Genomic DNA, 13594 nt, shown 5'->3' with positions numbered 1-13594 from the left:
TAGCAGCGGTTTAGACTGTCTGCGACGCAGGCTAAAAAGTGTCCGGATTCGAAAGAAAATCGTTTACACGACAAATCTCTCCGGATTCAAACGGTTTCGTACGGTTAGAATATCGTTCGCGGTCAACAAGAGGTTATTATTAACTTCAAAGCGGAAAAACGTACGGCGCTGCTTTGTGCGCATTGCTTGCCATACTTGCGGCTCAGAGAATCGACTAGGTAATTTTTTTTTGAGAATATAAAGTACTTTATTGGTACGTTTCCTGCACTACTAGTACTTACATCAACTACCACATATATCGCCTAACCTACTTTATATTGGTTTCAACAGTTCTAACGTTAACATTTCTCTTATGTATAACTTAACTAATTTCATTTTCTCACAAAAGCGCAAAACCTTAAGAGGTTTTGCGCTTTTGTGAGGGGCATTTTTTCGTAGCTAACTGACTAAAGCTTTCTATTCTGTACTTAAATAAAACTTTATTAACAAAGACAGAAAGATAAATAACTTGGTTATGCATCTTACTGGTGTACATGTAGTATTTCATAAATAGGATTGTGTAATTAAATTTCTTTAATATTTCTTTTTCGTATGGGCCAGATGTGATACCAAATAGTTTCTCTTCCATTGTTGGATCAAATTTTGAGTTGTTGGCCGCGTTAAACCAGTCAATTACGTTGTTTACGAAAATCTTTACAAATCGACAGTTAAGAAAAGTGTGATCAATTGAATCTTTTTCACCTCAGTAGAGACATTCATCATCCGCTTTAATACCATATCGATGAAGCTCCTTTGTAGTAACTACAATCCTGTGAATTAATTTAAACTGGAATTCTTTCAACTTTGTCTCCTTGCAGATGCTCTTTAGGGAGGTCAAAATTTTTTTCCAGGCATTCTCATCTAGTCTTATTATGCTGTTCCAATTCATTGGGCCAGTCTGGCTGACAGTGTGAATTTTCCAGTTTAGTGAACCATGGAAGTCTCTAGTTTTAGCATTATCCAGTTGTATTTGTGTAGAGTCGTCTGACTGAAACAGAAAGTTATTTCTTGTGTATAGTTCGTTTTCCAGCGGCTCTGTATTTCTCGCTTTTCTTTTGTTTTCTTCGACTCAGGTAATAATGCGAGCTGCATCGCTGCATTGGTAGAAAGAACGGCGGACTGTGATAAGGTACGGGAGGATGTCCTTCGGTTGATTTATTAAAACTTGGGCAAGCATGATTTTTTTTTCGGCATTTCACTATGAAGAAAACAAGGCTCCCCTTACCTTCTGAGGAGCTCTCTTGCTTATATATTCAGTGGTTTGTTTATATGGATGCAATATGCAAAGGTTTCTGGAAAAAAATGTGTCTTCGCACCGACATTTCTTGTATACCGCGAGAAATACACAAAGGGTTCGGAAACCTTCTTTAAGTTCATTTTGTCCGGAAAAAAGTGTTTCCCCACGGAAACAATACCCCCAGCTTTCATTAGTGACGTGAAAATACTGCTGCTTGCCGAAAAATTGGGAAAGCATCTCAAATTCATAACATTTTTTGTTTACACGATGGACAAAATTCCCGCCCTTTTTCAAACTTGGAGCCTGACGCACAGCCAAAACTCGCGCAGGCTTATTACGTTTTTCCGCTCCGAAATTATTAACAGGTATACAAATCCGGCTTATGTGTCTAGGATACTGTGTTTTATGATGACATAAGGCTGAGAAGATTATTGTAACAAGAACTTGTAGTCCCTGAAGTGTGCCATTAACTCATTATTGGAACTTAGAAGAACTTAAATGATCATTTTAACTGAAAAGTCTTTTTCTTTTAGCCAAGGATGTAGGAAAATATCAGCGCCTACACTTTCGTTTCTATAGCCGGGGCATGGGATTGAGTGTGGAACAAATTGGCCCGATTTATACTGGAGATGGATCATCCGTCTGGGACGAGTTTGAGCTAGCTTGGGCAAAGGGTAGCTCGTGTGATTATCCGTCTGTGTATAAATACGGGCAAGCAGACGGATCATCCATCCACACGAGCTATCGCGATAGTCCGTCTTGTGAGACGAACCATCGTGGATAACTCGTTAAGACGGATGATCCGTCTTTGTGTATAAATGCGGGCAGAAGACGAACTATTTACGAAAACTGCACCTCGTTACAAGAAGCTAGCGGCTGTTTTCAATAAACTATCAATTTAAGATGTCGGACAAGTCAAATGATGGTTCGGACAGGCCCCAAAAGTCCAAAAAAGAACGTGTATGGACAGAAACAGAACTAAAAAGCCTTGCGCTTGTTGTAGCGGACGAGAAAAAACAATACGCCGTGCGGCTTGGGGCACAAGTCTTCGAACAATCAAGTCTTCGAAGAAATCTCAAAGGACTATGAGAAGTTAATTTTGTCTGAGGAGTTCAAAGAAGAGAACGAATGCGAAAAAAGCGAGTCCAAAGGCCAGCAGAAAGACAGTGCACTGGACATGTCCAGCCAGGCTCCGTATTAAATGTTGACTAGAAGATTTGACTGTAGTATGTATGTATGTATGTATGTATGTATGTATGTATGTATGTATGTCTGTCTGTCTGTCTGTCTGTATGTATGTCTGTCTGTATGTATGTCTGTCTGTATGTATGTATGTCTGTATGTATGTATGTCTGTATGTACGTACTAGGGCGCAAGCCTTTTCGTCGTGTTTTCTCGGAAATCTGTCCAGAAGGCTCGTCTAGTATAAACACTGGACGAGCCGCTCGACGAACCGATAGTTCGTCTCATAGTCCTTCCCGTATTTATACGAGACGGATGATCTGTCTGGACGGATGATCCGTCTCCAGTATAAATCGGGCCATTGAGGCGACTGCGATCAGGTGGCTTTTCATGCCTTGATTTGGGTTAGAACCGATGTCACGTGACAGGCTGATACTTAATTTCTCTGAATTCTCACTAAACGATCTTCGATTTCGATGAAAACGACTGTCAGACGATGCTGTGGACAGGCTTAGAAACAATATATCTTTGAACAGATTGCTTTCAAGTATTGTTAAAATCGAGTAAATATATATATGCAATTGAGCGCATTTTCCCACCATTTCATCTGCCCGGAATTCTTGTACACTGCATCGTCTGCCTTGTTTTGGTGTTTGGTCTGGTAGAGCTGTTGACTGCCCTTGAGTAGCACCTCTTGAACTTCTTCTTCATAGGGGGTCATTTTGTTGTTCTCAGCAGAATTTTAGGCCTGAATGTCCCTTTTGTGCGTGAGCTCCGATCTACATGAACAATGGTACTTTACAAGTGTAGTAGGGAATCATTTCCGCTAGAAGAAAGTCCGAGTATAGAGCGTTTTCACGAGACGTCATCAAATTCTTAAACTGATCCAAAACTAAAGAGCCACCAATGTTTTTATCCTCACTAGGCATAAGAGGTACTAATTTTATATCTGTTTACAACTTTCCAGCTCAATAGTCCTTCGTTTGGAAACCAGCGCATTTTGAATTTCAGAGTTATGGCGGTGCGTGACATAAAGCTACGATCGCTTTTGTTGAAAAATATGTCTTTATCTCGTGATTTTTAGCCATTTAAGAGTGCCTGCCTGTAAAAATTAGACAAATTCTTAATCTCGCGGGAAGGGTCGAAAATTCGATTTCGCTCATATTCTTATGGTAGATAGGCTAGGGCATGACAAAAACTACTGGATAGGTTTTTTGGCAAAATATCCTTTTATTTCAAAGAAATATGCTAATTACCAAATTCCGTTAAGATCATCATTTGACGCACCATTTTATTACACAAGTTTGAGAGCCTCGCATGTAAAATCACATCATTCTTCCGTCTTTAAAACACTCAAATATTTTTGTGCAATGTTTAAATGCGTACTGGGTTGATTTTAGGGAATGTTGCGTTGTCTTTTTGGGTGCAAAATAATTAAATTTCGAAGACATGTATTTCATTCACTTAAAAGTACTTCGTGAATATAATTAATTTTCACCATGTGCGAAATCTTCAAATGGATCAAGCTTCTAGTGGTTGAATCGCAGAAGGATGGTCTACAGATTCCTGTAAAAATTTCTTTGGGCAAATGATTGTGAGCGACGCGAGAGCTTTTCAAAGTACATCAAAAATGCAAATATTTGACCATCCGTCGTCAAATTTCAATTTACGGGTTAGACGTATATTTTAGCATGTACCTACAATAAGTTGAAATAGACACAGAGCTGATAATTTCGAAATGTTCTAAACCCACGAAGATTTTTGCAAAAAGGAAAACAAAAATCACCCTATTGAAAAAGTTGAAGTGATTACGCAGGGAAATGACATGATTTTTGTGACGCCATCGTTTTCAAAACGCTCCGTTTTTAAAAAGGTTTTCCATCCACACGAAAACGAAAGGTCGGCGTTGTCAAATTCATCCGGTTTAAAGAGCGTCTTCGTAAAGCTCCGTTAGTGTGGACGATAGGCCTAGCCGTAGAAATAAAACTGAGTTTTCAAATTTCTCCGGTGCAGTCTGGACGAGGCCTCGGTCTCAAACCTTTTGTTTTTTGTCGTTCTCGTGGTCGTATTATCGGGATGTTCGGTTGAATTTCAAATCAACATAAATTATTCACCTTGTCTATCACACGCGCACGCTGAAGGTAAAACGGCGCTTGGAAGTTTGGCAGTAGATTCATCATGCTTTTAAAGATGATTTCCAGTCCGCACTAAGCATTCTCGAGAGTTTGTGTGCGTTTTGGAAATCATCTTTAAGCTTTCTTACAATCTCGTTCCCAGAGTCTTCGTTCCCCTTGACCAGCGGTCAGAAAACGAGAGCTCTGGGAGCAACCATTTCAGGCCTGCACCATAGATGCAGACTGCCCAGTGAAACGGGATGGGCAGAATTCAGTTATTTCAAAATGGTTGCTCCCAGAGCTCTCGTTTTCCAACCGCTGGTCAAGGGGAACGAAGACTCTGGGAACGAGATTGTTTTCACCCCAAAGCTAGTCCGTTTATCAGTCATGCGCAAAAGGGGTCGAGAATGTACTTTTTCGGGTTCCCACTTCACGCGCATGTAAGGAATAGGACTTTTTCGAGATACCTTGTGCCTCTGTTTCAAAACGAGTCCCTGTGCGATTCCTTTCATGTGAAAATGAGTTTGACTGCATGGAAATGAATCTGTAGGCGGAACACATTTTCATATGAATGGTTTCGTATGGCATTGTCTAACCACGGGACGACCGTCAGTGTTCCAACTGCGCGTAGTAGCTGCAAGTACCCCGGCTCCCCAAGCAAGTTCGCAGGGTAATTAAATTTAACCAGTTAGTTTACTTATCTTTTATGTCTGCAATGCTTCTTAATGTTTCTTTACCTTTGAGACTGGCAAAGTGTCATAGTCTGTTTCAATGTCAAGAAACGTAATCTACGCGACAGAAAATCCTCCCTATTGAAGTCCATGTAGTTGTAGCACAGGTGTGGAAAACCCGAGTACATTTCTTGGTTTTCATTTAGGTAAATTTAAGAATAAAAATTGCCGTATTTTGTAACTAGCCTCGAAAAAAAAATCGATTCGCTTGCTAGTCGTCTCAGTCCTGAAAAGCTAATTTTGTTAAATGGGCAAGTGTTGCCGTTTTGCGTTAACGGAAGCTATGGATGAATTCATCTGACTGTGTTTGCAGGAGACCAACGTGATCACAAAGATCTCGATAGATCAGCAAACGTTCTCCCTCGTCGAGCGCAACGATTTAAGGTAGCTACGTCACGCGATTTGCGTATCTTGAAAAAAAAGAAGCCTTGGAGCCGACTGGCATACAACTGCCGGAGCTTATCCCGGTTTCTGTAGCACGAAGCGGCTAGGAGTATTGCTACTCCCCCTGGACGGGATGCTAGTCTATCGCAGGTCACTCCCCCGCAATTTGTTAGGTTTCCCCAACACTTCGCCGGTACTCATTTATACTCCTGGGTGGAGAGAGGGACTGTGAGAGTCAAGTGTCTTGCCCAAGAACACAACACAATGTCCTCGGCCAGGGCTCGAACCCGGACCGCTCGATCTGGGGACGAGCGCACTAACCATGAGACCACCGCGCCTCCACGTATCTCGAAAAGTTTAGCCTCTTTTTTTATCAAGTTCATGGTTTGTGATCTGATCTGAAGCTTATATTATACACTCTATTTCGGAGAATAGGCCACTGACGAATCGCTTCCAATTACCCCCGGTCCCTGGCCAAGTGTTCCATCTCTGTCCATGCGTAGCCTTTCGACTGGATGGTGCATTCCGCATTAATCTTCTTCACACCCTTAACCATTATTGTTCCTTTATGGTTCATCATTATCTCTTTGGTGTTTTTCTGTCTTAGTAAATTACTACTTTCAGATTTCCTTCAATTAAAAAGGCAATTTTGTACGTGGCTAAAATAACTCAAATGCCGTGACTGAGCTCCCTTAACATGACAGCGTACTGGGAAGTATAAACCATCTTTTATTTTAATATCCCACTATTCTGATTATTACGCGATTTTACCATGTTAGATCAATATGATCCCGTATTGCACTGTAGAGTCGTACTCTACATAGTAAATGGTTTGAACCCGGGAGTATCAGTAGTTCGTATAGTGTGATCGTCCGGGTGAGGGTAGTTCTGAAAAGAACTGTTGTTGGTGACTGACGTTTCGACAACCTGAGCGGAACTCATCTTCAGAGTCAAGTCAACAGTGTTTGTCAGTCGATGGTGTTATAAGTCGACAAACACTATTTACTTGACTCTGAAGATGACTTCCGCTCAGGTTGTCGAAACGTCAGTCACCAACAACAGTTTAATTTTCCAGAACTACCCTCACCCGGACTATCACACTATACGAACTAGAGTCTTGCTTTGCTTTCGCCTTTCGCACGCGCTTTATTCGATCGATATCCCACTTGTTATAGAGGCTTCTGCCTACACCGAGAAAATACAAGTGACTCGTAGGATATTCCATGATATACCACTCAACAGCCTTGCGTAACTAGCAACTAGGCTAATACACTAAAATTTCATCTTACGTTTGCTTTCTATAACCCAAAGTTCAGGCAGTTGATTAAAATATCTTTTCTTAACTTAAGCCTTTACCAAGCCAGTCTCTACGATCGACGATGAAATACCTAACATTAGACCTAACGTGCGATATTGCAATGTTCAACTGTGGTCAGATGCTCTATATATTACCTATGTCTTTCAGCTCTGGCCTTCAAAATGTGAGTATGGCACAATCGGATGGCGGTGTGTTGTGTTCATACAGTAGGTGGTTGTAGTCTCGCTGTACCTCTTTAATTGACTGGTTTTTAATGTCTGAAACAAGGTGCGGTTTTGGTGAGCTGTAGGTGCCTTGTTTTGAATGTCTTCGATAATGACAAGCATTCGTGCGGAATACATCTTGTTCCCCCGTGGATAAGCACGATGTTGTCCGTTGGAGGCAGTTATAGCTACATACTCGAGCGTCTGGCCTCGGAATATCAACTCTGCAGCAAATATTACATGTAACTGAGAGATCCACCAACTGTCTTTGTCGTATTGTGTAGGAAAGGGCAAAATGTGCTTGATGGACTGATGATGAAAAGCGTTAAAGACAGCATCGAACCATATCACTGGAACGACTATCGGTGGTTCTTTGATACCACATATCAATCGTCTTCTTTCCAAAAGCGCCTTACCATTACCGTTATAGTTTACAACACCAACTGCTGGTTCATCATCCAAAAGCCATTGTTCAAAGGCTCTAAACGGTGTCAGTCTCTTCATTTCTTGAGAACTAAACCAGTTGAATCCAAGATCTACATCATAATCTAAGAAGATGTAGTAATGGTAGTGACGTATTCTCTCTATTGCAACAAAGTAAAGCAGATTTCGCCCTGTGGTCCAGGTGCTTTCTTTGGCAAATACATAGGAAATGTGTGATGGCTTCTCGTCTTGACATTCCTCTTTGTAACTTAGTACTATTACGTCACAGTTGCAGGTCTTATTATCTCCGATCCTTGTCGATGAGGCCAAGTGTTGAGGAAGACATTGTTCGGTTTGAGTGAGATAAATGAATGGCTTTGAAGTTATAGAAATTGACTTGTCACTTGTTGTCGTTACTGTCGAATTGGATTCGGCTTCACGGAAGTGGGCAGCTCTTGAAGTAACTACTTTAGCAAAGATCAGAAGAGAACGACAAAGAAAATTGATTTTGTTGTGACTATTAGAACAATAAATTAGAGTTTCTTTCACACACATTCCGGGAAAAGTCACGTGGCCTTGAAAGCGATTATCAACGGTTTTACAGAGACGCTCGCTGCAATTTTCTTTTTTTTCTACCCTTTATTGAACTTTACACTTTAACAAAATCGCACGTATTGAATTGTCCTTGGTAAATTTGCAGTTGCTTTTACGTCCGCGCACTCTTTCTTCAATGATTTCAAATTTTTAACTCAAGAAACTGTTAATGTCCTTCTTTCAGTCTTCCCAGGAATTTAATTATCCATTTACATCTTAACTTTCTTCCAAAACTTCGGAAAAACGATAAAAACGTCGCATTTGGTGGACGACCGACAGCCACTGCACCCTAATTAAACAATAGAGTGTTTATGTCGAGGAACTATCGGCTGATAGTTGCCTTGCGGAAATTTGCTGTTCCTAAAACAAATATACAAGTTTTAAGAACATCAAATTTCCAAGGGCAACTATCAGACCAATAGTTCCTAGACAGTAACACTCTATTGTCTTTATTGTTCACCATTAAATTTCTTCCGCGCGCCAGTTCAAAAATCGCATTAATTTTTTTAAAATTTTTACGATAAAAGCCGTGAAAAGCCAAAGAAAAAATTTGAAAATAAAAAGCAGATAAAAACCCCATATAATTCAATTTCAGTTGCTTCTTTTCTATAAGCCCGCTTGTTTACAGAAAACTTTTCACGGACGAGTACTATCCATCCGGGTATTTTTCTTGGACGGGCACTATGGGCTTATAGTAGGGAGCTTAAGCAAACCACGACGACGACGGCAACGAGAACGTCACCAAACAAAAGGTTTAATGAGAAAAACAATAGCTGTGCATGTCCGTTATAAATCTTTGTACATTTCTTTGCCGTCGTCTGCAAAACAACAACGTAAAATGACCAAGTTCTGCGTCGTCTACAAAACGTGGACGACGACGGCTAATTGTTCGTATTTCTGTTTGGAACTGAACTCCGTCGTTGCATATTTAGCTTAAGCACGTTTTTAGAGCCACTGGCGTACTGAACAGATCTAGACAATGGCGAATTTCGCTTGTAAAATATAGGTTCGTTTTTTACTAAGCGTCGTCCTCGGTTTCGTCGTCGTCGTTGGTTAAGCTCCCTAGTGTCTTTCCGCAGATGAACAATATCGCGTCACGTGATCAATTTAAACCAATAAGAATCGGAGAAAATTTAGTGGTGAACTGTAATGGCTGATAGTATACGAGTAGTTCAGCCAATCAGATTGCAGCATTTGCATTAGTATACTAGTAAAATTCTACTAAAACTAATTAGAGTATGATACGAAATGATGTAATCGAAAGGGCCTGTGCAAGGACAGCAAAAGAGGGTTAATTGCAGATCTCGGCCGATGGAAACGAAGCACAAAATTTGTCATTCAATATCCTATGGCAATTAAGGTCACTAAACTTTACACTGATGCTAATAGGAATTCGCTGTGCATTCTTGAAGGTAAAAAAAATGTAAGGTTTTCTTACCTGTATAGTTTCCATCCAGTCTACGTAACTTAAATGTTGAACTCCAGCGTGAAAGAATAATTATAGCCAAAAAAGACAATGCAACAAAGAGAGCAGTAAACAACTTCAGGAATTCTATTTTCTTCATAACTTCAGCAGATTAGTAGTAGACTTTTTCCAGCACAAAACCTTAAAAAGAAAGATACTGAATTACATAGTGTGATGAACCTATAAATGTACAGCATGTAACATCATAAACCCCTAACACTTACAACAGACGTAATAAGGTTAACCGTAAATGTCATGAACCGATCAATTCCAATTGGCAGTCACATGATTTCGAGCGCAATTTGGAAAAAAAATACGCACGGGTAAATTTTATAAAGGCTAACAATTTGTAGCAATTTGTAGTCTCTACGAGTTTATATTTGTTGTAAATTGTACTAGGAAAGCAGTACGTTTTTTCATCTTTGAGGTTGCAGAATTTGCGAAGGAAATCAAAAAGCAAATGAAAAGCAAAAACAATAGAACAAAAATGCAAAGTGAACAAAGGGCCTGCTGCAGTTCTCTAGGCTGAACTGTTTTTCAAGGGTTTGTGAAACTATCTGCCTTTTTTGTGGCTACTCTTGCTAGGTAACGTAGCCACAAGTTAGGATAACTCCTGCCTTTCTCGCCAATTTTTATTGACTACTTACGCGCAACGTAAACGTCCTGGTTGGGAGCTCGAGTTTTCAGGCTGAAGAGTTTATTTATGATATGTTTGTCCTATTTTGGACTAGTAATCACACACAGCATTCAAACAATGTGCACAGCGAGTGTTTCTTTGTAAAGAGATTTTAGGCTTCTTGAAGGCGTGGAGAGAATTTTCTTTGAAAAAGGTCGCGGAAACGATCGCGATATTGTGAGATGGGCATTAGTACAGTTCAGCATTGCGAAATGCTATATGTACTATTGATCACAGACGTACATAGATACATAAATACAAACTTTAGATTTTAGGCTTCTTGAAGGCGTGGAGAGAATTTTCTGCGAAAAAGGTCGCGGAAACGATCGCGATATTGTGAGATGGGCATTAGTACAGTTCAGCATTGCGAAATGCTGTATGTACTATTGATCACAGACGTACATAGATACATAAATACAAACTTTATTGAAGCTCCCTAAGTGGGTTTTTCAGCTACAATAGAAACGAAAAATACAAATTGAAATGCAATAGTAGCAATAAATACATCAAAGGTAGAAATGCTACTTTCCCTATATTAAAGATTCAAAGATACAATAAATAACACAACATCCATGCTTGCTAGCTGCTGTAGGTACATGCGAAGCAAAATAGCTTGCTGGACACTGACACCTGCTTGAAAGCTGTGTCTGTTGTGAAATGTGAAAACATAACACTTTTTGATAGTAAGAGAGAACCATCCAGTGTGTCATATTTGAGAAGGCTCTTGGAAGGTTGCCCAGACATGGATTAAGGACACTAGAGGTATAACACTTATTTGTGAAACAAACAGTGATGGTAAGAGATAGAAAACCATCCAGTATGTCATATTGATATTTGAGCAGACTTTTGGAAGGTTGCCCAGACATGGATTAAGGACACTAGAAGTCGGAGGAATGGGAAACTTCTTACTTAGAGCAGTAGAATATCATTTATAGAATGATGCAAGTTGTAATTTTAGAAATTAGAGTTGCTGATGTTCAATATTTCCAAAATAGTCCCGATTGATTAATACAAAGTGTTTAAGATATGACATGGTACGTCTTAATACATGATCATGTTCAGGGGCTTCATCAACGTTTACGGCAAAAAAGGCAACTGGTTTTCAGAGAAGGGCAAACTTTTACAGAACATGAATGCCATCTGATCAAAGTGCAAAAGGTAGAGCAAGAGTGCGATATAACCACAAAGACAAAACATGGCTTCTGATCAAAAGGCAAACCTTTATGCATACATGACCATAGAACAAAGAACAAAGCCGAAAACCAATATTGAGTTGACTATTTCAAAGTTTCATGAGATGATTACCCAAGGTTCGGGCACCGTATATTGGTATTTGTTGTTATTATATAAGCATGCACTACTCAATATGACAAAGCTAAGAAGGTCCTTGCATTGTTGAACACCTTTGTAGTGAAACAAGTGTTGATGATGTTGAATCGGGTTTGTAAAACATGCTATAGACATGTGGTAAGGTATAAATTCCATGTGTTGTTTGTTGTTAATGGCATGATATTTCCACAAACGATGAATAAGAATGCTGCTAGCACCAAGAATTGCATTTAAAAGAATGTTTTGCATTGTCATTGGATATCAACACTTATAAGGCAGTTCAGGCTGATGATTGGTTGACGAGTAATACCAATCTCGATCTATAGAGATGATGGGATTGCTTTTAATCCAGAATGAGTTTTTCATACAATGAAGAAATTCACAACATGAAAATGTTAGCAATGTTGTATGGGATATTCAATCATGAGCAGCAATAAATGCACATAGCAATGATGTTCAATTAAAAAAGCAATAGGAGATCAAGATCAATAAAGTAATTATGAAGCTGAAATGCTTGCAGGTGTTACCTTCTGCTGAAGCAATGTTTAGTTAGCCAACATATATTTTGGCACCCGTTATGCTATAAAAAGTCAGTTGATGTCAACATAGCATCAGTAATAGATTGTCTATTATATTTAGAGATGAAACTCTGAAGAATTAGCATATCCTGGAATATTCCTCGGTCAACGCCGGCCAGAAGGTAAGCAGTTTGTAACATGTCAAACACGAGAGACAGTGTTTCATCGGGATATCCAAACATCGAGAAGAGAGTTGAAAATACGACGCACAGCAGAGTATTTTTGACGAAATTCGAGGTGTTTGGATAGCCAACACTGTCTCGAGTGTTTGATATATCTTCTCAATCAGTATTGAACCAGAACACCATAAATCATATGGTAAAGTTGTTGATGCCTCAGTCATGGCAAATAGTATATATAAATCAACTAACATTATTTGTCTGACGTGTAACAACACGACCCTGATAGTAGATATAATGTTGTTAAGTTTCATAAATGTAAGCTAACCACTTAATAGTCTCCTAGACACATCAGTAATAAAATATATTAGTATCACCCAACTAGTGGACTAATGCAAATCCTGCATTTTAATTGGCTACGCTACTAGAGGACTATTAGTAATAGTCCTCGAGTAGCGAAATTGGTGCAATCGAGCGTGACGCTTTCTCACGTTTTATTCCCAAATAAATATTTGTTCAACTTGCATTTGCTAACTTTATTACTGCCTTTTCTGTCCGACTAGTAGGGTGATACTAAAAGAATTCGACCCTTCGCCCTCAAGGGCCACGGGTCAATAGCCCATTCGGCTTTGCCTCATGGGCTATTGACCCGTAGCCCTTACGGCCTAAGGGTCTAATTAGTAATTAATCCTTGACAATGGCTTGGACCAGATGTTGTGCACTTACACTGTCCTGGACACAAGTATGAACAATTTTTTTAAAGACACAGGTTGCACTGAAATCCAATTACTTGAACATGTTTCAACCAAAACCTTTAGGTTTACAGCCAGTGACAAAGACATCTTGTAAGCTGCATCACAGATATTTAGAATGTCATATACAGGAACCACTGAGCATCATTTGACTTGGGCTAGTAGGAAGCACATAGCAAGTGACTGTTATGGTCTTAAATAACTTGACACTTAGAGCGTCAAAACTGCTGAATTTTAAATTTGTCATTTCCAAACAAATGATTATTCATCATCTATAACAATCACAAAAATCTAGGATGGAGGACCTTTCAGCTATGTACCATTTCTCTGGGAGCTTTGCATTCCCTAGTATACTGCATTGTAATTTGAGTTAAAAAATTGCTACAGTCAATAACCAATATGCTCTATTTATTGATCACAAGAAGAGAGCTTCATATGTGATTAACTGGT

The 13594-nt window shown here is 39.5% G+C and overlaps 1 protein-coding gene across 1 annotated transcript in view; it reads right to left on the bottom strand.

The window, feature by feature from the left end:
* Positions 1-6371: 6371 nt before the first annotated feature.
* LOC145467813 (uncharacterized) overlaps positions 6372-13594 on the bottom strand; it is a 12391-nt gene continuing 5168 nt past the window's right edge. The window contains exons 2-3 of the mRNA XM_081451424.1: positions 9664-9831; positions 6372-8098 (exon numbers count right to left, since the gene is read on the bottom strand). Coding sequence (XP_081307550.1) covers positions 7149-8098; positions 9664-9790 — 1077 coding nt within the window. The 5' untranslated portion in view covers positions 9791-9831 and the 3' untranslated portion in view covers positions 6372-7148. The remainder of the gene's footprint in view (positions 8099-9663; positions 9832-13594) is intronic.

Source organism: Orbicella franksi, chromosome 14 (assembly GCF_964199315.1).
Source record: "Orbicella franksi chromosome 14, jaOrbFran1.1, whole genome shotgun sequence".
NCBI classification, from domain to species: domain Eukaryota; kingdom Metazoa; phylum Cnidaria; class Anthozoa; order Scleractinia; family Merulinidae; genus Orbicella; species Orbicella franksi.
Note: the sequence above shows the minus strand (reverse complement) of the source record. Positions and strands in the feature narration are given on the sequence as shown.